This window comes from Centrocercus urophasianus, unplaced genomic scaffold, assembly GCF_019232065.1.
Source record: "Centrocercus urophasianus isolate 14NV4802_14NV808 unplaced genomic scaffold, USGS_Curo_1.0 seq_49, whole genome shotgun sequence".
In the NCBI taxonomy this organism is placed as follows: Eukaryota; Metazoa; Chordata; class Aves; order Galliformes; family Phasianidae; genus Centrocercus; species Centrocercus urophasianus.
Window position 1 is genome coordinate 905,648 of NW_024885077.1, and position 24,495 is coordinate 930,142.

At 46.8% G+C, this 24,495-nt stretch overlaps 1 protein-coding gene and 1 non-coding gene across 5 annotated transcripts in view; both read left to right on the plus strand.

Moving 5' to 3' along the window:
* SF3B3 (splicing factor 3b subunit 3) overlaps positions 1-24,495 on the plus strand; it is a 28,261-nt gene that overhangs the window by 1,606 nt on the left and 2,160 nt on the right. For all 4 annotated transcript variants that reach the window (XM_042834754.1, XM_042834755.1, XM_042834756.1 and 1 more), the window contains exons 3-24: positions 57-383; positions 1,285-1,457; positions 2,313-2,454; positions 3,459-3,571; positions 4,259-4,396; positions 4,831-4,934; positions 6,093-6,258; positions 6,522-6,617; positions 7,151-7,223; positions 12,467-12,618; positions 13,011-13,166; positions 13,534-13,689; positions 14,272-14,415; positions 15,300-15,422; positions 16,794-16,948; positions 17,968-18,142; positions 18,712-18,917; positions 19,831-19,987; positions 21,314-21,439; positions 22,639-22,851; positions 23,697-23,795; positions 24,205-24,348. In XM_042834754.1, the coding sequence (XP_042690688.1) occupies positions 57-383; positions 1,285-1,457; positions 2,313-2,454; positions 3,459-3,571; positions 4,259-4,396; positions 4,831-4,934; positions 6,093-6,258; positions 6,522-6,617; positions 7,151-7,223; positions 12,467-12,618; positions 13,011-13,166; positions 13,534-13,689; positions 14,272-14,415; positions 15,300-15,422; positions 16,794-16,948; positions 17,968-18,142; positions 18,712-18,917; positions 19,831-19,987; positions 21,314-21,439; positions 22,639-22,851; positions 23,697-23,795; positions 24,205-24,348 (3,338 nt within the window). The remainder of the gene's footprint in view (positions 1-56; positions 384-1,284; positions 1,458-2,312; positions 2,455-3,458; positions 3,572-4,258; positions 4,397-4,830; positions 4,935-6,092; positions 6,259-6,521; positions 6,618-7,150; positions 7,224-12,466; positions 12,619-13,010; positions 13,167-13,533; positions 13,690-14,271; positions 14,416-15,299; positions 15,423-16,793; positions 16,949-17,967; positions 18,143-18,711; positions 18,918-19,830; positions 19,988-21,313; positions 21,440-22,638; positions 22,852-23,696; positions 23,796-24,204; positions 24,349-24,495) is intronic.
* Positions 702-783, plus strand: LOC122169069. Its single transcript, XR_006171461.1, has one exon. It is a non-coding gene; the product is annotated as a small nucleolar RNA SNORD111 (small nucleolar RNA).

Here is a 24,495-nt window from a genome sequence, read left to right on the forward strand (position 1 = left end):
TTCTGGCGGTGTTTATCATAACTGCTTGTTCTGCTGTGTTGTTCCTCATTGCTCAGGAACCAAACAACAAGAAATTGTTGTTTCCCGGGGCAAGATCTTGGAGCTGCTCCGCCCAGACCCCAACACAGGGAAGGTTCACACCTTGCTGACGGTGGAAGTGTTTGGGGTCATCCGCTCCCTCATGGCCTTCCGGCTGACAGGAGGGACCAAAGACTACATTGTTGTGGGCAGCGACTCAGGGCGCATTGTTATCCTGGAGTACCAGCCTTCCAAAAACGTGTTTGAGAAGATTCATCAGGAAACCTTTGGCAAGAGCGGATGTCGCAGGATTGTTCCAGGCCAGTACTTGGCCGTAGACCCGAAGGGCCGTGCTGTCATGATCAGTAAGTCGACCTAGAGGCTTGGTTTTTTGCTTGGTTTTAATTCCTGTCTTGGAGTTAATAGCAAGTTTCTGCCGGGTGTGTTTGAAGTACTTCTTCTCAGGCAGTTTGGTAGGCTGTGAGATGTGTGAAGGAAAATGCAGACCCTTGAAATAGTTCCTTGACGCTGATGGAATTGCACAAATTAAATTCTGATGTTGGGCCAAAGCAGTCTGGAAAGAAGCCAGCCAGCTTTGTGGTGAGCAGGCAGAACCCTGATGTGTGATGTCTGGGAGAAAAGTTAGGGCTGCAGCCATCCGTCTGTGGTGTGGTCAGCTCCTCCAGCCTGAAATGATGCTGTGAATTCATGTCTCTTCTCTGACGTGTAATGTGGAGACAACTAGATGAATCTCTGATCAGGCTTCATAGCTAGAAAGAACACTTTGGTAGTTTAAGCATTACCATGAGGCATCTTACTTACTTGGTTGGCTGACCAGCATTGCTAGCAGTTGTGTTTTTACAGCCAACGGGATGGCAAGCTTGTGGAGTGAGAATAAACATGAGTGCATGAACTTCCTTAGTTTGCTAAAGCTGTTTTTTTTTTTTAACTTGTTCTTGTTTCCATGCAGTCCATCGTGTTTTGTGTTGTGGAACGTGGGTAGATCTGCCTGTAGCTATCATGGGTGGAATACTGGGCTAGTTGGAACTAACCCAAAGAGTCAGAGTTCGTTTTCACAGCTGGATTTGTTGCTTGTAGTCTGAAATACTAAAAGTGAGGTGTTTGAAGATAATTGTTGGCACAGGGATAAGTAACCAATAGCAGATTTCAGCGGCAAAATAATGCTGACGTTCTGTTGTGGAGGTTTGTGTTGGGATGCAGGTTTGACAGCTCTCATCACCAACTATTGCTGCCCTTTTCTTGCAGGTGCTATTGAAAAGCAGAAGCTGGTGTATATCTTAAACAGAGATGCTGCAGCTCGGCTCACCATTTCCTCCCCACTGGAAGCCCACAAGGCCAATACCTTGGTCTACCACGTGGTCGGAGTCGACGTGGGGTTTGAAAACCCAATGTTTGCTTGTCTGGAAATGGATTACGAGGTGAGAAGACTTTGGTGACTTTTTGCTGTCTGCTGCACTTTGTTACTTCTCTTCTGTCCTGCTTCACCTGTCTGTGGAACCAGGGAGCGTTGTGTGCCTTTCCTGTCTGAGATGACTTTTATTTGTCTCGAGCTTACTTGCGTTCTTGTCTTACCTTTAGTCAGAGCTGGAAGGTCTCTTCTGTTTTGGTGATTCTTAACTTGTTGCTGCTGAACTGCACGTGTTTTCTTCCCCTGAACCTTTTGGAGCACCTTCAGCCAACTCTTTTGGGCTTCATTTTAATGTTGTTTAAAACTCTTTTTTGATATATTAGTTTTGCTTCTCCTTTTTTGTGAGACATCTTGGTGCTGTCAGTGAGTAGCACATGAAGAGCAAACCTTTTGCTGTTAAAATACTGCCTGAATTGTGACCAAGTTGTTTGCTTTGGACAGTGTACCTGTCAGCTGTCTGAATAAGCACCTAAAGAAAAGCGTCTGGTCTGTTGTTCCAGAGGTTAAAGCTGTACTCCAGGGCAAGCCTTCATGTTGTAATTTACACGTGCCCTGAAGTCTTGTGTGTCAGAGAGGGTGGAGGTATGATTACTGGCTAGAGGCTGAAGGAAAACCACAGGCTGTGTTTGATGGCAGACATGGTTACTGTGTGGTAACAGGCTTGAGCTGATGAGGATCTTGCTCTGTGTAGACACTGCTGGGGATGTGAAGCTCCCTCTGCTGCTGTAGACTTCAGTGAAAATGATCTCTGCGTGTGTTTGAATTGCTGCTTCTCACTTGTGCCATTTCAGGTCTTAGAATGTTTTCACAGAACACACAGATGCCGTTGGTGGCTGGAATGAAGTGTTCATGTTTTGTGTTTTAGGAAGCAGACAACGATCCAACAGGAGAAGCAGCAGCCAACACACAACAGACCTTGACGTTTTATGAGCTGGACTTGGGTTTGAATCACGTAGTTAGGAAATACAGCGAGCCTCTGGAAGAGCATGGCAACTTCCTTATAACAGGTACTGCCCACCTGGCTGCTCTCTCACTTTACTGTGGGTCTGTTCGGTTCCTTTTCTGGTGTTGCTATGCTTTAGGTGCTAGGAGCTGTTTGGTTAGCAGTTTGAGCCATCAGTATAAATTAATTGGTTGTGAGTAATGGTTCACGTGTGGAAATACGCAAAAATAGGAGATACAGCTGAGGTTTGCAAACTGCTCTGCATCTCTCTTGTGTCTGCCTTGGAGTCTCGTTGTTCAGAAACTAGATATGAAACAAAATTTAATATCTGGTGACAGATGCAAAAGAATGTAATTTGAGGTAATGCGTAAGTGCTGTTCTACTCTTCTGAATGGGATTTGAGCAGCTGATGTGCATGCAAAAAGCCAGTAAATAAACATCTCTAAAGGCCCATCTACCAGGATTTGATACAAAGCTAACACTTTCAACTTGAAGAAGTGCTGATCTGCAGATATCTCTCCAAGTGGAAAGAAGCTGAAAGCTAGGTATGCCTACTCTGTTGTTATATCATCTGCTGGCAGCTGTCAGGAACACTGGGCTGGATCTGCTTGCTCTGCTGCTGCTGCCCTTCAGTAGTGTGTTCCGTTATGCTGGGCTCCCAACAGGACCATTTTAATAAACATTCTTAGATGAAAGATGTGTCAGAAAAACATCTGCTATTATGACAGCAAGCAAACATGCCAGTCACTGACAAATTGCTGATGTGGTATTTTGGGCTCAGCGTGGCTTTCTAGGTGAGAATGAGACATAAAGGATGAAACAAGCAATTTACTTGGAGATGTATGCTTTGTTTTTCTTTTTCCTGGTGCCTCAGTTCATTCTGCCCTGTTTTTATGCCTGCACAGAAAGCTGTATTCTTTCTCCTTAGAAAAAAATCATATATTCAGGATGATGCTGAGCACTAAGAGCTATGCTGTTTCAAAGGACCAAAATAAATCCTTCATAAATAGTAGTTCAGATCTGTGGTAAGAGTTCTTCTCGTAGTGACGTTTCCTTGTTGTGTTTCAGTCCCTGGTGGTTCTGATGGACCCAGTGGGGTGCTGATCTGCTCAGAAAACTACATCACTTATAAAAACTTTGGTGACCAGCCGGATATCAGATGCCCAATTCCCAGGAGGCGGGTGAGCATTCTGGGATTCCTCCTTTACCTTTTTATAAGATTTCCTTTGTTGTTGCTGAGTAAATTTGCCACTATCAGGAAGGATTTAAAGCAATAAGAACAGGATTAAGAATCTGTTAGTCTCCATCTGCCTTGATGGCTGCACGTGTCATCTGTGGGGGAAGATGGTGGTAGGCATGGCCTGATGTGATGAGTTGGTTTCATGTCTCTTCTCTGAGATTGACGCTGAAAATACTCCAAGGACTCTGATCGGGCACTTGGGGCAGTGCTGTCAGTGTAAGGTAGGCTGACTTGAGGTGTTGAGTCATGGCTGCTGTTGTGTATACAGGTGAATTCAACAGCTGCTCTGTTGCTTGTAAGGCTTCGTTCTCCTCCTTCGCTGCCGCAGATCATTATGTTCTCTGACAGAGCTTTAAACACCTGGTGCTGAAAAACATCTGGTTGTGTTACTGCTGTGTTTGGTTTTGATGTTTGGGGGTTGTCTGGGCAAAAAAGAAGGGGAAAGCTTAGTCTCAGGGTCTTAGAAATGTATTTCCTTTTGGGGGAGAGAGGTGCTGGGTATAATGGAGGAAGACTTCTCTGTGTGCTGTCAGTTCTCAGGCACCTGTGAAATGGAGATACTTCAGTCAGCAAAACCACATCTGTACAGGTCTTTTCCACCAATCGTTTCTGCTTTCTTTCTTGATAGAATGACTTGGATGACCCAGAGAGAGGTATGATTTTTGTCTGCTCTGCTACACACAAGACCAAATCCATGTTCTTCTTCCTGGCCCAAACAGAGCAGGGAGACATCTTCAAAATCACCCTGGAGACTGATGAGGACATGGTAAGCCATATTTGAAGAGTGACAAGAAACACACAGTTAGAGAGTTCTTAGTCCATAGCTTTGCCTGGTTCTCTGAAGTGATAAATACACAATATTTTGGGTTTAGCACACATTCTACGTTTTTTGTGATACTGTTATGCTCACAGCTATAACTGCTGTTCCTCGTAGTGACAGCAGGGCGTGCAGAGTTCTGGTTTGTGTGCTGCAGTCGATCTTGATGTGAGTTCAGGAAACTAGCTTGGCACAGCCAGCTAGTCTGTAAGTTGAAATACCTAACTTAAACTGAAGTAGCTTGCTGCTGCTTACCCTAGTATTAAGCAATGAAAAGATTTCTGCTACACTGAATCAGGTGCCTTTTTTTTTTTTTTTTTTTAAGTCACACATGTACAGCTTTAATGCCTTGCTGGTAAGTTCATGTCTTCCTCTGCTTTCAGGTCACTGAGATTCGACTGAAGTACTTTGACACCGTGCCCGTAGCTGCTGCCATGTGTGTGCTGAAGACAGGATTTCTCTTTGTGGCATCTGAGTTTGGAAACCAGTGAGTAAACAGTTTCACACCAGTGGTTTTCCCCTGGAACGCTCTGTGAGCACAGACTGACCCTTGACTTCACTAAAAGTAAAAAGACAGCATCTCAGTTTTAATGGGTAGAGTAATTCTTTGTTCACGTGGCGTGACTGAAGAGGGGAATTTTCTTCTTGCTGATCCCAGATTAAATGTTGTAGTGCAGTGAACAAAAGATGATGTGTTTCTGCGGTTGGAAGAAGTGGGCGTTCCATTCTGGGTAGGATCAGTCACCTCCTGATGGTTCATTTGATCAATTTTGGTTGAACTTATACGTACAAGTGGACTACAGCATCTCTCAAAATGTAACTGCAGACTCAGGAGCTGGTAGGGTTTTTTATCAGTAGCTGTACGGTCCTTTTCTTAATAGAAGTATTGTAGAGGACCTTCTTTTTTCCTATTCAGGGGGTGTAGAATACTCCAAAAAGTCTTCATGTGCCTTTGAGGGTGGCTTTGCAGCTGTGCGTTCACAGGAATGGAGATTAATGCTCTCCTGCCTGCATCTGCAGAGTCAGCCAGCTGGGGGAGTTCCGACCAGTTTGCCAGAGTGAATCTGAACTCCTCTGCATAAAGCAGGCTTTTGAGGGAGGCACATTAATTTGACGATCATTAAAGACAAGAAGTACATTGCTCTGTATTTCTGGAGTTCTTTTTTTCCTCTGAAGTTCAGCTTGATTGTTGTGCTGCTTAGGGTCATAAAATGGAATGGGGAGCGGGGCTGAGAATAACAAGGTGAGGATATGCCAATAAAATACTTGACTGGAGTTGTGGCTTTAGTCCTCAGCCTTGCTTGTGGCTTCAGTTGTCAGTTAATGCTTTGGCTCCAACACTGGAGTGTCTCAAAGGCTCCGTGGTAAACAGAAAGCACTGAAACTCTGCCATACCTTGCCAGTGACAGCTACAAACAAGACCATGATTTTAGTTAGTTATTTAATGAGCATCTGATTCCCTTCTAATACTTTTTTTTATTCTTTTTTTTTCCATGAAGAAAATAACCCCTAGGGCAAAATTTTAATAACTGTGATACAGGGAAGGATTTCCCTCCATCATGCTGAATGTTTGGCTGGGCTGTATTAGAGAAGACTGAATACACTCAGCACTGAACATGCTGTTTCTTTCACTTTGTGTCTCAAGTTATCTGTACCAGATAGCCCACCTGGGTGATGATGATGAGGAACCAGAGTTCTCTTCTGCCATGCCTCTGGAGGAAGGAGATACATTCTTTTTTCAGCCACGACCTCTCAAAAACCTGGTGCTGGTGGATGAATTGGACAGTTTGTCTCCTATTCTGTGTTGTCAGGTAGGTTGCTGTCAGCGAGCTCCCTTCTGTTCGTAGGGCCCTCTCACTTAGAGGAATTGATTACAGGTGCATGGCTGGTTTTCCATGCTTTTGTGTGCGAGCAGAGTCAGCAAAGATGCATTACCCCAAGTTTCCAGAAACATTGCATTGTAGTAAATGCTGATAGAAGAGCTGGTCTGCTGATTTCTCAGCCAGCTGCTTAAGACTCTCACTGGTCTGTTCTCTTCCTGTGGCTCAGTTTTGTTTTATCTGCTTCCATGCAGATAGCAGATCTTGCCAATGAGGACACACCCCAGCTGTATGTGGCCTGCGGTCGGGGGCCACGGTCATCTCTGAGGGTTCTAAGACATGGACTTGAGGTAAACCTTCCAGCATATTAGAAAAACAGCTTGAGGGGCAAGGAACGTAGGAGGCAATCCGAGCAATAAGGGTGCTCTAATGAAGGGATGATTCTTTTGCTACAGCCTGGAGGGAGAGTAACTTCCTAGGTTTGTGCCTTGGAAACAGAAGGACTGCTGTTTACTTGTACAAGCTCAAAGGCTTTTTGCTTTATTGACTCTAAACCACCTGCGTTTTCTCTCTAATGCTTGAGTGTATTGAATTGGAACTTTCCCAATGTCTTTGTCAGCTGCTTCTGCTATCTGTTTGCTGGGGGTGGTTGACCTTGTTTTAAAACTGCTCTTCTGGAGCTCTGATGTTGCAATATCACTGATGAATATATTCTACCCCCCTTGCACATCTGGCATTGAAGGGAGAGCACAGAGTGGGAAATTTGCTAGCTTTCCTGTCCAATTGTGGGAAAGCTTAAAAACTGCTGATTGTTTATGACAGTAGGACTGCAGCAAGCCTAAACCTCCATTGTCAAAAGAACCTGGTTCCTGTTTTCTCTTAGGTATCTGAAATGGCCGTCTCAGAGCTGCCCGGTAACCCCAATGCTGTATGGACTGTGAGGAGACACGTTGAAGGTATGCAGTATTTTCCTTAAGCTGAAGGAAGGGGGTGTTTTGCAGCCACCTGTTGGCACTTTGAAGCCGCCCTCTGGTCCCCTGGAATCGTCATGCTTCCCTTTGACAAAGAAACTGCTCACAGCTGCATCCATCCATCGCACAGTGTGCTGCATCAGCTGTGCCTTTACAGCCTGAAGCTGCTGAACTTCTCATTTCCCAGTTCCCAGGAAGGTTTTGCTCTGACATTCATAGGCAGTGATTATGCTTTTTATTGGAGCGTGCTTGCTATTCTTCATACGTGTTGACAACTGCAGTAATCAGCTCTTTGTGAGCGAGCGGGTAAAAATTATGGAAAAAACCCAGATAAATCAGCAGTAGTATCTGTTCTATTGCTTCCCTCCGTGCATATCTGTAAAGAAAACAGTCTGTTTGGAGTGGGACATGCTGCCTGTTCAAAAACCCAGCAGGGTTTGGGTGCTGCTCTTTCCAGGAAGCTCTGTAACTGAAACTGGCAAAAGGCACTGGGTTGTCGGGCTGTTCGTTTTTTTTTTTTCCTGATCTCAGATAATGAGTTTGCATTGTGAAAGATGAGAGGAAACGTATTCCATTGTCCTGCCTTTCTGCTGGAGGTGAGAACAAGTCCTCAGAAATATCTAAAAAGCTTGAAATGAAATTGTCTAGGTACTGTAAATCTCCATAACTATTTCTGAGGCAGTGCAGATCTTTCAGAGACTCGCTGTAGTTTTATGCACCGGGTGCAGAAATGCCAGATTGTTGCAGTGAAGACCTCAGCCTTCTGTGTTGATATGGTTTCTTGTTTTTTAAGCAGTCTTAGGGTAGTGTGTCTTCCAGGGATCCTGTAGCCCTGTGGAAATTTCAGACGTTGCTGTAGGATTTACCTTGTCATTTGAGACCTATCTTTGATTTCTGTACTGTTCTGAGATTCAAGTACTGCCTGAGCAGCAAGGAAAAAAGCTCTGAGCGGGAAGTTCCTGCATGTTCTCCAGAACTAAAAAGGAACAGAAGGAAAATATTTCCACAGTTCCTCTCCAAACCATGTGTTTTTCTTTAGAAGAGGCATTCCAGTGTGTTAGAGGCAAATCTATGCTCCAGTCCTGGTAAAGAAGTAGGTAACTTTCTTTTCCTTTAAAAAATTGAGCCTTCTAACATCATTTCAGAATTTTACAACCTTTTCTGTTGGGGTTGCAGAGGATGACTGACTCTCAGGAGGTAGAGGACCATTGCTAATCTCACTACCTCCTCTTTTTTCCTCCACCAAATTCTTAGAGTCTCAGCACGAGGATCTCAGCAATTTCAGAAGGGCTGCAATCTGTTGCTGCTGTGACCTTAGTACTTCTTGTACAGGAAGTTCCATAAGACCAGTCACCAAGTTACAACTCTTTGAATTCACAGCCAACGTTGTGTATAATTAGAAAGACTGCAGGACCCCTTCAGACAGCTGTCTAACCCTGAAACTGCACAAGGGCTGCTTTTTTGAGTTCTCAGCATCGAATTGCCTGGCTCCCTCTCAATGCCACAGCGTGCTCATGCTGCGAGGCCTCTGTAAGACACACACAAGCATGCAGCCTTCAAAGCAAACACTAACCCTGGCTGGTACGTGGTGATACACACTACCAATACCAAGCCTCTTTTTTTCTTCCACAGGTGGCTGGTGGTGGAGGTGCTGATCACCACAGGTGTGTACATACTGCTAGGGGTTGCTGAGCTGTCCCACAGGTTAACCACAGAGAATCCCAAAATCACGGGGTTGCTTCTATGCTAAGCTTTTCAGTAAATGAGTTCTGAAAGCTGTCCTGTAGTTGGAGATGGTTAGCTGAGGAGTACAAAGCAACTTCCATTCCACCTCAGGATCTCCAAGGAACAAAATAATTGACTGTATCTCTGCAGTCAGTGGTGCACATTTCAAGGGTGCTTTCAGCTCCATTCCTAGACAGGATTGGCTCCCAGCCACATAATTGGTTTTTATCCCCTCACAAGTGTGCTTGGAGCACCTGTAGGTATTGCTGGCACGGTTGCTTGTATGTGGCTGCCCATCAAACAAGAAGCATGTGGAATTTGGACCAGACCCTTTTTTGCAGTTGGATGTGGAGGACTGCAAGCTGAGAGGGCTGTGTGCTTTGCAGTGGGATGGATGTAAGCTGAGTCCTAACAGTCTGTAGGCACTGCCTGATGTTTCTCGCACCAGAAGTGATGTGTGGTGAGTCACAGCTCCATGCAGTAGTAAACAGAAGCCTAGGGAGATGTGCTGTCATCCCATCAGTGTCTTTGAAGTGAGAATAATCCTGAACTTTGTCACTGCTCATCTATTTGTGCACTGAACCTGTCTTAACTAGTGGTGGCTGTGTTTGCATCGCTGCAAATCCAAGTGCTGCAGAGCATGAAAAACTTTCGGTTTTTCTCGGGTGTGGACTGGCTTCTCACAATGGAATTTTCATGGACTGACTCAAAATGAATTCATGACAAGTAGCAAAAAGGATGGTAGTGTAACGTTCGTGGGCTGAAATGTGGTGTTTATATAACTGATCCTGACGTGTGCATGAAGCTGCAGAAAACTCGTAATGAAGGCACAGGAGAATGAGTCCAGCTGTGGTTCTTCGGAGTCATTAAAATGTCTCTGTTGCTAGCTGAAAGGGAGCTAACTGGAGCAATTAGAGCAGTAATGAACATCTCTGAAGTCTGTGTCTGCACACAAAATAATGTCTTATCTGTTCAGAACTCTGGGCAGCCTGATGTTGTGCTTGGGATTGCAAAGAGCTAAGCAGATAGCTTTTCATATTAAAATAGATGGTTCTTTTTCTGACTGAGGATACTCAGTGTGCCCCGGGGATTTAGTCTTCTTAATTTCAACCAGGCAGTTTTCTAAAGCAAAAATTGCATTGTTTGTATGGGGATGAATGCGTCTTATTCACTGACTTCATTCTGGTAAATCAAACCCTTTATTTCAAAAGCTCCAGCAGAGAGGCATTAAGCAACGCTACTGGACTTCGAGCAAAAATGCACTTGTCACTATTACTGCCACAGAATTAAAGACATGCTCTAATGTAACCAAACCAGTGAAAAGAAAGAGCTAGAAGTCTTAAGAGGTAAGAATGAGTTTCGTTTGGAGTAGGACTAAGGGAATCTGTTTCGCTTTCAAATGGGAGTTCTTTGTCCTGCTCCAAATCACATGGCTGAGCCTCCAGCTGGGACGTGGCCGTTTATCATGGGAATGGCAGCCTCCAGGGAAAAAGCAGTAGCTTTCAAGGAGTTTGGAAAGTGACGATGGTCTTTGAAATGGAATTTTTAGCACATCCTGTCTACGAGATATTTATGAATTAAAGGCCAGTGAACAGCTAGAATCTAGCTAAAGCAGTCAAGGAATTCTTGTAGGCTTTTGGTGTTGAAAAATGCATGCAAGATTTAGGGGAAGGTCTTATGTAGTGTGGAGAAAAAGGCTGTGTAATAGCGCGCATCTTACTGAACTCTTAGCATCTGCTGATAATGTCAGAGGAATTCTTCTGTTAAGCCAAGTATTGAAGTAGTTGGCCTTACTAATCAGTTTCAGTGTACAGGTTCAGGTCTCCTGTCCTGATTTCCTGACGCAGACCTGCTCCTGTTGGTGCACTTCGGGAGCTCGTTGCGTTTTTTGGATTGTGATTGCTTAACAGAGCAGTAATGGAGTTTGTGCCACAGGGCAATGCTGGAATTGCTTTAGCTGCACAAAGCTCCTCAGTCTGATCAGAGCTGTGGCCTGTATACCAGATGTTGGAGAGACAAATGATGTTTTTTTTTTTTTCACTCGCATATTTTCAGCTGTATGTAAGACCTCTGTTATAAATATGACACAGCAGATTTGGCAACACCTTCCTCTAAGCAGGGTGGGTAAGAAAACAATCTATTCCTGAAGCACTTGTTTCAATTATCCCAATTCAACTGATTGATTTAAGGTGATACGTGTTAGTTGCTGGCATCCTGTATTCATCCCAATGAGGGCTCCCCGTTTGCTTGATGCACTTGGAGGTTCGTTAACCACTGCGAGCTAATCATGGTGACCCTGCTGAAGGGCCAGAACTGGGCAACTCTCTCTTAGCCTCACCTCAGCTTATTCTCATGGTGCTGTGGTGCATAAGTTTGAGCTCTTGGGTTAAAATGGGGAATTCCTCCTGTTGAAGAAGTAGCACTTCCGTGGCAACAGCATCAGGAGTGAAGTAGCTGCTTTGAGACAGTTTTATTTCTCCATTGAGACTCCTGGCTGCATTTCCCAGCAGACTTCGTTGTTCCCATTACTTTTGTTCTGTTCTAATGAGGCTCTACTCTCTCTCTTTCATGCCTCTCTCTTTTGGAAGAATGCAAACGGCAGTAGTGGACCAGAGCATGTCCTTCACCCTGTCCTACTGCCCGTTTCCCACAGAGTTTTCTTGCTTCCATGTGAGCTGTTAAATCTATTTCTGTTAGCAGAGCTCTTTCACGTCCAAGCTACTGGACTCTCCCAAGCTGTCTCCTTTGAGAGAAGCCAGCACTGGAGATAGTAGCTACAATGCTGTTGTTAATTCCAGTAGAAGTGAAAGTCAACACTTGCTGCTCTGTCTTTAAAAATGTAATTGCTTCTCATCCTGGAAATCCATATGGATGCTGTGTGAATGAGAGCTAGTTGAACTTCTGGGTGAGCGTAGAGCAGGCAGGCTAGTCCTGAACTCCTCCGCTCTAGCTGTCTTCAGCCTTTTATTATGTGGATACAAACGAGAGATGTGGTCTTGCAAACTCCTGTTCATAGCATCCATGATGTCGTTTCTGCAAATAGATTCCATCTGTTTCGGTTTACTGGAGTTGAGTTTCATTTGACTTTGCTGGCTGTTAAATCTGGATTCATTTTCTTGTGTGAGGCGGGGCAAGTGTCTCAGAGGCTTTAGACCCTGTGCTGTCCTTGAAAGAAAGAAAGAAAAAAAGAAAAAGGAGTAGGCAGGAGGTTGCTCACCAGATTCCAGATCATGATGAACTCACTGTGTATCTGCGTCGCCGTTCGATCCCCCGGCCCAGCCTTGCTCCTGTTGCTTGGAGTCGAGCAGCAGGCGGCTTTTGCACAGGGTGTCCTAGGACGAACTTGCACAATATTGCCAGCAGATGTAATTATCACAGGAATTCTGCTGAAGAGCAGCTGCTAGACATTCGTCAGACTGTTAATGTCGTTGGGAGGCCTTACATTTGTTTAATCAGCAGCCTTTTTTTTGTTTTTGTTTTTTCCCCCCGTCTCACTTGACCAGATGAGTTTGATGCCTATATCATTGTGTCCTTCGTCAACGCCACCCTGGTGCTGTCTATCGGAGAGACTGTAGAAGAAGTGACTGACTCTGGATTCCTGGGTACTACACCCACCTTGTCCTGCTCTCTTCTGGGGGATGATGCCTTAGTACAGGTAATGGGAAGCTGCTTCTGGCACGTCTGCAGACATTTGCCAGTGGCTGCTTGCTGCACGGTTGTGCTCTCTGCAGTAGTGCCTGTCATGTCAAAAGGTGTGGATTGGTAGAAGACGACACTTGATCTTGCCCTTTTCTATCCTGTTAGTTAAATTGGACCAGCTGAAAGTGCTCTGAGCTCCCTCAGAATGCACTCGGTAGTTCTTCACTGTAGTTCAAAGACAAAATGCTTCCAGCTGGCAAGTGGCTTTGTCCTAGTTCATTCTGTTGCATTGCTAATCAGTCAGCGCTGCCAAGAGTGATGCTCGCTTTTGGCTTTTGTGTCAGAATCCAAGTGAAAGTTGGGAAGGGGTGGTGAATACAGCAGTGAATGTGACCTTTTTCCTTTCAGGTGTACCCAGATGGCATCCGGCACATCCGAGCAGATAAGAGGGTGAACGAATGGAAGACACCAGGGAAGAAAACAATTGTGAAATGTGCTGTGAACCAGAGACAAGTAGTGATAGCACTGACTGGAGGAGAGCTGGTTTATTTTGAGATGGACCCGGTACGTGCACTGATGTTGTGAAAGAGTTCACAACAGGTATTGGGGCAGATACTGATACTCCATCAAAGCTGCAGAAAAGGATTTTGTAGTGAAGAGTCCTTCTGGAATGAGTCAATCAAATCTGGACTGGGTTCACGTTAGATGACTTAATGGCTAATTAGAGCCTCTGAAGTTCATAATTGAGGTTGGAAGCCATACGCTTCCCTGCTGCTGTTCTGGTTATTTGAACTGTAGCTGAAATAAGGCTATAAATAAAATCCAAAACACCGTCTTAAAAATAAGCGTACAAAAGATGTTTGGAGAGACACTTAGGTGCTGGTCTGCCCCGTTACCTAATTAACGAGTCTCTTGTGTTTCTCTTTTTCAGTCAGGACAGCTGAATGAGTACACTGAAAGAAAGGAGATGTCGGCTGATGTCGTTTGCATGAGTTTGGCCAACGTTCCACCTGGGGAGCAGCGCTCCCGGTTCCTTGCTGTTGGGCTGGTGGACAACACTGTCAGGATTATTTCCCTCGACCCTTCGGTGAGCAGCCATTCTGGTTTCGCCTCTTCCTCTGGCTTGGGATGTTCAAAAGAGTGCTCCAGAGCCGTGCTGTGCGTGCTGTCTTTCCACATTCAAGTGGGGGACCAGGAAGGAATAGCTTGCGTGGCTTTTCTCCTCTGCAGAGCTGAGAGGAACTGTGGCCCTTGATCCTAACCAGAAACAGACTCCCTAGTTTTATCTAGTCTTACTCATGTCTGGGAGTTTAGATGATAAGATATAAAAGCATTTTCTGCTTTTTGGTCTTTTCCCCTTATCTCCCTGTTTCTGCTTTTAGTAAAAGTGAACCCACTCTGCAAGCAAGTTAGCAGCAAAACAGCATTATCATTTCTCTGCCTGCAGCAGATCAGTGTTCAAGGGATGACTGAAGCAGTGCAAACTTTGCAGTTATTTAGCATGGAGAAACCTGAGCAAACTATTCCAGGGCAGTTGGAAAGGATCCAGCTTGTCTTCCACAGACCCCAGGATTGTTACCATCCCTTCCTTGCCAAGATCCATGCAGCCAGCATCTATTGTGCCCTTTTTTACCCTTCTTTCTGTAAGGAACATTTCTGTCTCCCCCAGGACTGCTTGCAGCCGCTGAGTATGCAGGCCCTTCCTGCACAGCCCGAGTCGCTGTGTATCGTGGAGATGGGTGGCACCGAGAAGCAGGACGAGCTGGGGGAGAGGGGCTCCATTGGCTTTCTCTACCTGAACATTGGACTGCAGGTGAGAGGTAGCTCTGACAGCTGTGCCTTGGTGAGCTTTTGTTGGAAAGACAGATTGCTCAAGTAGCCATGTCATCATAGAGTGCAGCAGCACAAAGCCTAATAGTTTTCTCCTTGTTACAACATGCTTAACAACTGTAAGTGGGGAATTCACCATGTGACTTAGCAGAACTGCAAGTTTCCCCATACATTCCTGGGCTAGACGAAAGACAGAATATTCTCTCAGACACCATGCAGGACAAGGTGGTGTTTTCCTCCTCCAGAAAGAGGACGAGTTCTAAAAACTTTGGGGTGAAATGTTGTTGGCCAGTTCTTCAGTAACTGCCTGTAGGGCAGAGAATCAAAGGAGTGATTGCCCTCAACCACAGGCTCTGCTCTAATAAATCTATTGCTGCATGGTTTTCGTTGCATACAGCACAGACTCTGTGATCCTTAACCAAAAATGTTGTTTTGACAATTCAACATGTGGTAAAAATAATCGGAGCAATCTCGAGTTTCGTGTCAGAATGCACGCTTAAGCAGCGTGGCTGGGTTTGTGCTTTTTTTTTGGATAGATGCTTTGTAGCAATAGGGACTAGGAAATGGAGTCAGACCTTGAGTATTTTTGTGGCTTTTGTGATATACCAAACTTACCAGCCTCCCTTTTTCATTTTATACTTTTTAAATCAATTCCTTTCTGCCCCTTGGGAGCGCACGGGAGCTACGGATTGTAATATTAAGAGCCAACTTAGAGAGTAATTGTAGGAGGAAATTATATCAGAAGCTCGGCAAACAAGAGCCTCATTCTTCAGAAATTGTCTCTTCTGTTTGGAGTAGCATGAAGGCTGTATTTAGGTATTTCCCATCTGTAATCATGATCTAACTTGCTGATTTGCTGATGCCAAGAACGGTGTGCTGCTGCGAACTGTCCTGGATCCGGTTACGGGTGACCTTTCCGATACCAGGACCAGGTACCTGGGCTCACGGCCTGTGAAGCTCTTCCGAGTCCGAATGCAAGGCCAAGAAGCGGTGAGTGAGGCCAGCACTCGGAGGGTTATGGGCCCAGTCCCCAGGTTGCAGCATCCCGCTTTTCGTTATTGGTGGGCAGGGTGGGGAATCGTCCTCACGGCGCAGCGCTGGGTGGGTGAGGGTGGGAAGGAGGATGACTGCGTTACGGAGCCGCCTGCCTCGCAGATTGCTCTTTCACAAACAACCTCATTCTTGTTAGTATTCCCCATACTTCTGAGGAAGTAATGTGTAGTGCTGCCCTGCCTTCTCTGAATTTGGAGTCATCTGACCTGGAGACTGTATTTTCAGTTTATCTGGAGAGCTCTGCGCAGATTCTCTGGCACGGAGACAGCAAAGAAACTCACCTTGGCTGCTGCAGTGAACAGACTGAAGGAGCCCCGTGCTCCTTGACCACTTGATGCAGTTGATGGCCGTCTCCTTTCTAGACAGAGTCAACAAAGTTATCATGCAGGGTTGAAGGAAAATATTTGTAGGATTTGGCATGGAGGGGAGAACATGTTTCATCGGAAGTGCCATTTATTAGCTGTTCTGATGTGACACTGGGGAGATCAGCCACCCCCTGCTTGACTCATCTTTGGATAACACCTTCAGGGTTGAGAAATGTTGACAGCACAGGGGGCTGGAGCTGGCAATCTGATCTCTGCTTTAATGTTTGGTAAGCTGAATGAATCTCTGACTTGCTGCTGCCAGCCTGCCAGCTTTAAGTTGGAGATGAGATGCTTTGCAGCACTAGGAGAATATATGCCTGTAAAACAGCTTTTTGGGTGCTTTTCTGCATTGAGATCAGCCTTAATTCCTTGTCTGACAGCATGGGGAGAAAAAAAATATTACTAGTGGCCAGTTGATGTTTGTCTTGGAGTGGCCTGGGGGTGTTTCGGTATCATTCCAGCTCTTGCCAGCAGAAAGTAAAGTTGCATTGAAATTAAGTTAGAAAGATGTATGAACCTGAAGGGTTGGAAGTCCATCTGCTTTGTTTCCCTTAATTGGTTGAAAATTTGAAGTGAATTTTTCTTAAACTCTACAGCAGAGTGCTGCGGCCCTTAGATGGTGCTGAAGCAGTAAATATTTGTCTTACAAGACCTGCTCCCTCGATAGGATGCTTTTGGTCAAAACAAACAAACAAAAGAACGATCTTGGCTCTTACAGATTAAATAGTTCTTACTGTACCTGAGTTTGTTTAAAGTTCCTCTTTGTACACAGTTTCCAGGTGGAATTTTCCCTTGAAAGCAAGCCGTACTTGTGAAGGTGTGCTGTGAGCTGGGTAGAGTCCAGCCTCAAGAATTTCCTTTGTGTAGCGGGGAAGGAATGGGGTTGCTGCGCCGTTTGTTGGTGTGCATCAGAGTGAGCCTTGCTGTGCTGTGTCCTTCCCAGGTGCTGGCCATGTCAAGCCGTTCCTGGCTCAGTTACTCCTATCAGTCCCGTTTCCACCTGACTCCCCTGTCTTATGAGACTCTGGAGTTTGCGTCTGGTTTCGCATCTGAGCAGTGCCCAGAGGGCATCGTGGCCATCTCCACAAACACGCTGAGGTAAGGAGTGATGGGGAGCAGCAGGGCTGCTGGGCCGGGTTGCCAGGCAGGGAAGAGGGTGAGACATTGAGTAGCAGAGAGATAAAGTGAGTTAGGTAAGAATTGGGAAGGGTGGGTTGCTTGTTATTGTCAGGAAGAAATGGTGTGGTGCACCTCTCTGATTGGTGTTTCGTAGCCTGCTGAAATAACAGGTGTACTCCAGGTGACTTTTAAGTCATCCTTAGGTAAGGAGGTTGTTAAGCACTGTAGACATGCTGTCCATTAGGAGAGTCTGATGTGAACAGCTACTTCGCAGAAAACAAGGCATGTGATCTGAGAAATCAGTGGCATGACAGGGATTTGTTTGTTGTGCTTTTTAAATTGCAGCTTAAATAGATATAAAAAAAAAGGATAAGTGAAAGTAATGGGGGAACACAAATGCAGGAGCTTTGCTTCATGCTTTTGAACAGGCATTTTTTTCATATCTCCTCACTGAAGTATTTCAGCATTCATTGCTTTTAAGGGAATCATTCTTCCTGCAGAAACTTGTGGGTTTTAGTCACAGAATGCCAGAAGAACTGGCATTTCAGCTGGCAGGCACAGAATACTGGCCGTTCAGGCACTTTTTTCATGGTGTTGTAACTGAAGTGTCTCTGAGGAGTGCTTGGTAACACATCAGACAGTCACTCACGTTTATGCTCAGGTGATGTGTTCACATGCACGTTGTTCAGTTTGGGGTACACTTGCTTCAGCATCACAGGAGCGTGCCCCAAAGGGACAGGTGTTCAGAGTGCACCATGGGGCAGTGAGGGCCCTGGAGTCGAGAGCCCCTGCTGCAGGGCACACCTGCACAGACTCACAAAGCCCCGAGTCCTGCCCTCCTTGGAGCAATTTGCTGGTGGCTGCCTGCCCCGAGAAAGGCAGCACTGCTGGTTTCAGCACCAGCCAGTTTCACAGGCCTAAAGCTCAACTCCAGCCTTTGTCTTCAGGGTGGTTGCTTCTGGACTGTGCTGAATGTTTGTCACGTCTCTGTCCCGCAGGATTTTGGCACTGGAGAAATTGGGGGCAGTCTTCAACCAGGTTGCCTTCCCATTGCAGTACACACCTCGAAAATTTGTCATTCACCCTGAGAGCAACAACCTGATTATCATTGAGACGGACCACAACGCTTACACTGAGGCCACCAAGGCACAGAGAAAGCAACAGATGGCTGAGGTAATGGGGATGGGGGATAGGTATGCAGGTCTGTTCTCCAGAGGAAATCCTCAATTGCTCACTGGTTCCCAGCTGCCGTTGCCTGGAGGCTTTTGTGCTCTGAATGCAGGAACTGAAATGGGTGAAAATCTGCCTCACCACGTGAATTTCAGAAGAATGCAGTACTTCTGATGTTCTTTTCTTTGGGTGTTGTTACAGCAAGTTTTAAAGTCTTGCCTGTCAGGGATCGGTCCTGCTTGTGTAACACCATCCCCTGGGCTTTCTCTGACCGTTTGAGGATGTTTGGATTTCTCTGGGTTGTTATCTTCAGTTTGCTCAATTCTGTTTCCAGAGTTCTTGCTTTGGAGAAATAGACTCTCCAGACGACTGCCTCGTGGGCAGAGAAGAGCTGACAGTGCTCTGCAGTGCTCTGAGCTGCAGAGATTTACTGGGGGAATGGAAGCTTTGTGGTTTTTTATGTCTTCCCAAGCCATATTCTGGAATACCTGCACTTAAAGCAGAGCATGGGCATGTCTGGGAAGGAAATCCTACGAGCTGTTTTTTCACCCCTGTCCTTTAATGTGCCACAGGAAATGGTGGAGGCTGCAGGTGAAGATGAGAGGGAGCTGGCTGCGGAGATGGCTGCAGCCTTCCTCAACGAGAATCTCCCTGAATCCATCTTTGGTGCCCCAAAGGCAGGGAACGGGCAGTGGGCCTCTGTCATCAGGGTGATGAACCCCATCCAGGGAAATACTTTAGATCTGGTCCAGCTAGAGCAGAACGAAGCTGCCTTCAGGTAAGAAGCAGTGCCAGACACAGCAAAAAAAACCTCTACTGCTGATGAGTCTTGGGTGTGTGGTGGTGGTTTTTCTTTAGTCCTCCTGTTTTCCTCGGCTGTTACTGAGAGTTGAAATCCAGATGCAGCACGTTATTGGGAGGCCAGGTTAAATCCCAGAACTGAATGCCGCATGGCTTCAAGCTTTTGTCTTGCCTTTCCTTCCCAGCCTGTCCTGATCTGTCCTCATCCACGCCTGCAACTCTTAAAGAGTTCTCCAAATCTCTCCAAATGTTTGTGCTTAGAAAACAGCACTGGGATATGAGTGAGAGATAAGAGATCTGGGAACGTGACCATGTGTTGCTCTCTCTCACTTCCCCTTCTCATTTAGATAAGCTGAGCGAAGACTGGATAGAAAGAAAATGTTAGAGGAGCTGAGGGGGCAGGCCAGCACAATAACTAAAGAATAACAAGTGCCTCAGCAATTGGGATGGAGTTAAGCCACCGTAGCCCAAAAGGTTGACTCTTTCCTGTTTTGTCCAGGATTCCCAATGTGTCAGAGCTGGACACCAGGCAGGAAATAACAGTGGGAGATGGGGAAGGTTATACGGATAGTCCGAGTAGGAACAAGCTTTGAAAAACAGCTTCGAGTGGAGCTTTGCACATTGACTGTGCTTAGCAAAGAAAGAAGTAATGATTTAGGCATGTGGGACAGCTGGAGCACATCTCACTGTGTGGAAGAATGAAGGTGCCTGCTTTAAACATTACTGCAGGGAGGAAAAATGATTTCTGAAAGTCATTTCAGTGCCGGAAGGCTGGGCTTGTGAGCCTGTGCCTGGGTAGGTGCCAGCTGTGCTGCCAGGGGCCGGCCTGTGTGCTGAACTGGTTTGTGTCGTGGTCACACTCATCTCCTGGTGTGTCTTCTCATCCCCAGCGTGGCTGTGTGCCGCTTCTCCAACACGGGTGAGGAGTGGTACGTGCTGGTGGGAGTTGCCAAAGACCTGATTCTGAACCCGCGCTCTGTCGCCGGGGGCTTTGTCTACACCTACAAGCTGGTGAATGGCGGTGAGAAGCTGGAGTTTCTGCACAAGGTGAGGGCGGGGGGGAAGGCCTTGTGGGATGGCTGGGTTGGAATAGCTGTTAGTTCATCTTGAATGCTGTGGCAGTACTCAGTTCTCAGCAAGGTGATTGTGCGGATGTTAAACACCGGAAACGGCCTGGGAGAAAATAAGCTGCCTTCCCCACAGTATGTCCCCACAACATCTGCAGGGCTGAGAACTGAGCAGGCTTCTCAAGAGTCACAGTTCTTTGTAGTAGCTGTGTCTTGTCTGTCCGACTGGGAAAGGAGCAGTGTTTTTCATGACTCCGTTCACGAAGGGAAAGAAACAGCTCTGCTTCCAGTTTGGAGTATGAGTTAGTAGAGCTGCTCTGAGCACTTGTTTGCAAAGTCAGTTCATACTTGGATCACTCGATCCCTGGTGCTGAGGCCCAGTCCTGTGCTGGCCGCGTGGAGCTGTTGTCTTTCCTCTGATGCTGTCCTGGTTTGGTGTAGGAAGCATCGGTCGCCTGTGACCAACTTGGTTTGGAGGTCCCTGGAGCTTGATCAGAGGTTTCAGCAGAACTATGCTTAAACAAAATTCTGTTCTTCTTCCCATGTGCTTCCAGCATGGTCGAGGTATGAACAGATGAGCACGTGGAATGGAATGTTGTGGTTTCCTTCACTTCCTACAGTGCTGGTGCAGTGAGTGGGTTCTGTCCTGGCCCAGGGCCCTTTCTGCTGCCAGTCAACACCCACGCTGGAGGTGGCAGAGCTGATTGAGTGAAGTAACTTCTCTTGACCAGCTCTGCCAAGCTGGGATCACTCCAAGCTCTGCCCATTCACTTTCTCTGCTGTGGCTGATCCTTTTGGGCTGATAATGAAGTACTTGTGGGAGACTTTTCAGCCCCGAGTTACTGGAACTGTGGGGTGCACCAAAGTTGATTCAGTGACAGCTTCAGAGCTTCTCTGGCAGATGATGAGCTGGAGTCATGCCTCTGTTGCGAAAGGCATCTGAATGGATTTAGGCGAAGGACAAAATCTTTCTTTTGGGGGGAAAAAGCAAAACAACAGAGGCTACAAGGTCTTCATTTTCCTTTGCCGCCTGCCCCACGCGGGGTTCACACAGCTGTCTGACACTTTGCTGAGGAGCACCCTGCACTTCTCAGAGCTCCGTTAGCACCACGTGTGCTTTGTGCTGGTGTCCAAAGGCCTACAGAGGACTGACCTTTTGCCCCAGCTGTACAAAAGGATTGTGATTAGCCTTGGCACAGGCCAGCGGGCTTCAGGCGAGCCATTAGCTTGAATGTTTTGTGGAGCTTGGTGTGAGATGAGCTCTGTTGATGGCGTCTCACAGTCTTCCTCTTCCAATTCTCTCCAGACCCCCGTGGAGGAGGTTCCTGCAGCCATCGCCCCTTTCCAAGGTCGAGTCCTGATTGGAGTGGGAAAGCTCCTGCGTGTGTACGACCTGGGCAAGAAGAAGCTGCTTCGGAAGTGTGAGAACAAGGTACAGTTCTGTTCTTCACCGTGGCAGCTGACCCAGAGCGAGAGCTGCCATGCAGCGTGAGTGAAGCAAAGGTTCAGCTGCTGCTCCAGCCCAGATGTGTGCCCTTGGGCTTCAGTGATGCTCCTGTGCCTTGCTGCAGCGTGCTGCCTGTGTCCACACACAGCACTCATAGCAGCTCTGTCTGGACTGCTGTTTTCCCCTCACCCTTCTGATTGCAGCGTGGCATTTTTCTTTCTGCACCAGCTCAGCGCAGGCCCAAAGTGGACATGTGTAGGAAGTTAGAAGGGCCTGAAGTGGCGATGCTGTGGCCATCTGCTGCAGATGTGGGAGGTCTCATCCAGATATACAATAACAACTGCTGGGAATGTTTCCTTAAGTGAAGTGCTCAGCGGGCTGGGGGCAGAAGCTGGATGACGTAAATGAGCGCCTCTTCAGATTGCTGGAGTCCTGAAAATGGGATTTTTCTCTTAAAATCTTTATTGGACTTAAAGACACTAAAACGACTTCCTTTCTTGATCAGCAATTCTGGTACTTTAAGAAGTATCAGAGCATGGTTTTTCTAACTCTTAATTGCCTGCTCCTCCTTCTCATGCAGGTTGCAGAGCCCGTGCCATTTACTTGGTACTGCACAGCAGAACTCCAGCAAGCTCACGGGTGCACTGGGAACTTGCAGTGGCCTGGCTTTTTCAGTTGTTTCTTTGTTTTTGTTGCTTTTTTCCTTAAAATGAGAAATTTGCTCGCATGAGAAGTTGAAGCTTACCTGATGTAGTTGGTTGGCAACCCTGCCCACAGCAGGGTGTTGGAGCAAGGTGACCTTTAAGGTCCCTTCCAACCCAAGCCATCCTGTGATGCTGTGATTCTTGGGTCCTTCATGAGAGCGGCGAGGAGCACTGCAGCAGTCAGTGCTGCTGACGTCTGGTTTGCCAGGAGCACTTTATTCTGGATGCTGGTGTTACTTAACAGGCCGTGAATGCCGTGCAGTGCATGTAATGTTGCAAGGGCCCTTTATTGGCAGTGTATTTAACTTGGGGCTGTGGAATACTGTAAGTGATAGGTGATGGTGGAGGGAATGATGGGAAGCAGGGAGCCAGGTAGTTCCCAGAGGTAAATATTGTTTCAGGTGAAGGGTGGAGTTTGGGTGGGTAGTGGCACTTCCCTGTTGGAAGCACTCGAGTTTTTCCCTTTCTCTCTCCCAAAAGCACATAGCCAACTACATCTGTGGGATTCAAACCATCGGGCACAGAGTGATCGTTTCAGATGTTCAGGAGAGCTTCATCTGGGTGCGCTACAAAAGGAATGAGAATCAGCTCATCATCTTTGCTGATGACACTTATCCCCGCTGGGTCACCACAGCAACTCTCCTGGATTATGACACCGTGGCCGGAGCAGACAAGTTTGGCAACATCTGCGTGGTGAGTGTGCCTTGAAGGAGCTGGGACTTTTTGGACATGAAGTATTTTTCCTTAAAACACCCATGATTTGTCTAAAAAGAATGAGAATCTGTGCTCAGCTCCAGACAACGCCCTGTACCATTCACTCGCTGTGCTCACAGTGGATGGCTGCCGTTTATCAGTTCAGCTGAAGTAAACAACTTCAACACCATTGCATTTCTGAAGCATCCAATAACTTGCATTAGAGCTGTCCCCAGACTCGAAGGCCTCGAAACAAAACTCCTGACCCTGAAGGGGCCCGTGAGAGCCCTCATCAGGTTATCTCTTGCTTTCCCTGGCTAACCCTCAGCGCTGGCATTTGACTTTCTCTGACACTTCCTCATGAAAGCTGGCTTTGTCATTGCTGCCTCTTCCCACTTGGCTGGCTTTCAGCAGAGGACGAAAGAATGGATGGTCGATGTGCCAGAACTTTCATCTTCTTCTGCAGCGTGCTGGGTGCTTCGGAGGGCAGAGTTCAGCCAGTGGCAGGCGTTACGCCTGCAGGATCTGGCCAACGTGTGCAAATCAGTCCTCTGTGGTTTTCTCAATTCACACCCTTCCACTGTTTCATTACTGATGTGCACCTTCCAAGCAGTGCTGTGACTGTGCCTCCTGCCAGTCTGACCTGCAGAGCCCAGGCAGAGGCTGCTCATGAGCCCCTGTCTGCGTTTTTGAGTCTTGACAGCGCAGATGTTTAACACTGAGGCCCTTGTTGGAGAGGCAAATCAATGGTACAGTGAGCATGAAATGGCCAAAAAGATTCTTCAGAACTGCATGTTAACAGCTTCTCCACAGCCTCTTGACTTTTTCCTGCTCTTACAACACAGGTGAGGTTGCCTCCCAACACCAATGATGAGGTAGATGAGGATCCCACCGGCAACAAAGCTCTCTGGGACAGAGGGCTTCTTAATGGAGCATCACAGAAGGTAACCTTTCGTGGGGTGCACGTGGTTATTGAGGGAAAAGAACGTGCTGCTTTCCTGTGAAATCCTCTGCAGTTCTGCTCCCAGTGCAGCGGGTGATGAGTTGTCACTGGGAGCTGAGTTCTGCTTCTGAAACCACGAGCGATGCCTGTTGAGTGAGGCCTGATTGAAGCAGCGTGCTCCTTTTCTTTTCCTGCTTTCTCTCATTGTGTGCATCTGCTTGTCCAGCTCGAGAGGGTTATTGAGCACGTGCTGAGCTCTGCCATCTGGTCACAGGTGGAAGGCTCTTCCCCTTCAGAAAGCAGTCTCAGAACTAGCAGGTGGCGGAATTAATTCTGCTTCTCCTCTATCAAACCTCCTGATGCTTTTCTATGAGCTGAAGAAAACACTCGCTTCTGTGGTTGACTTCCAGGCTGAAGTGATTATGAATTACCACGTGGGAGAGACAGTGCTTTCATTGCAGAAGACCACGCTGATCCCGGGAGGCTCCGAATCTCTTGTTTATACCACCTTATCAGGGGGAATAGGAATCTTAGTTCCTTTTACTTCCCATGAGGTAAGCAAGCCCCATCTTAACGCTGCAGAGCGGCTGCTTTTCTGCCCTTCTGTCCCCAACCAGTGTTAATTTGCTTCATTCCTTGGGAGGAACTGCAGGGCTCCTCTCTCCTCTCTCCTCTCTCCTCTCTCCTCTCTCCTCTCTCCT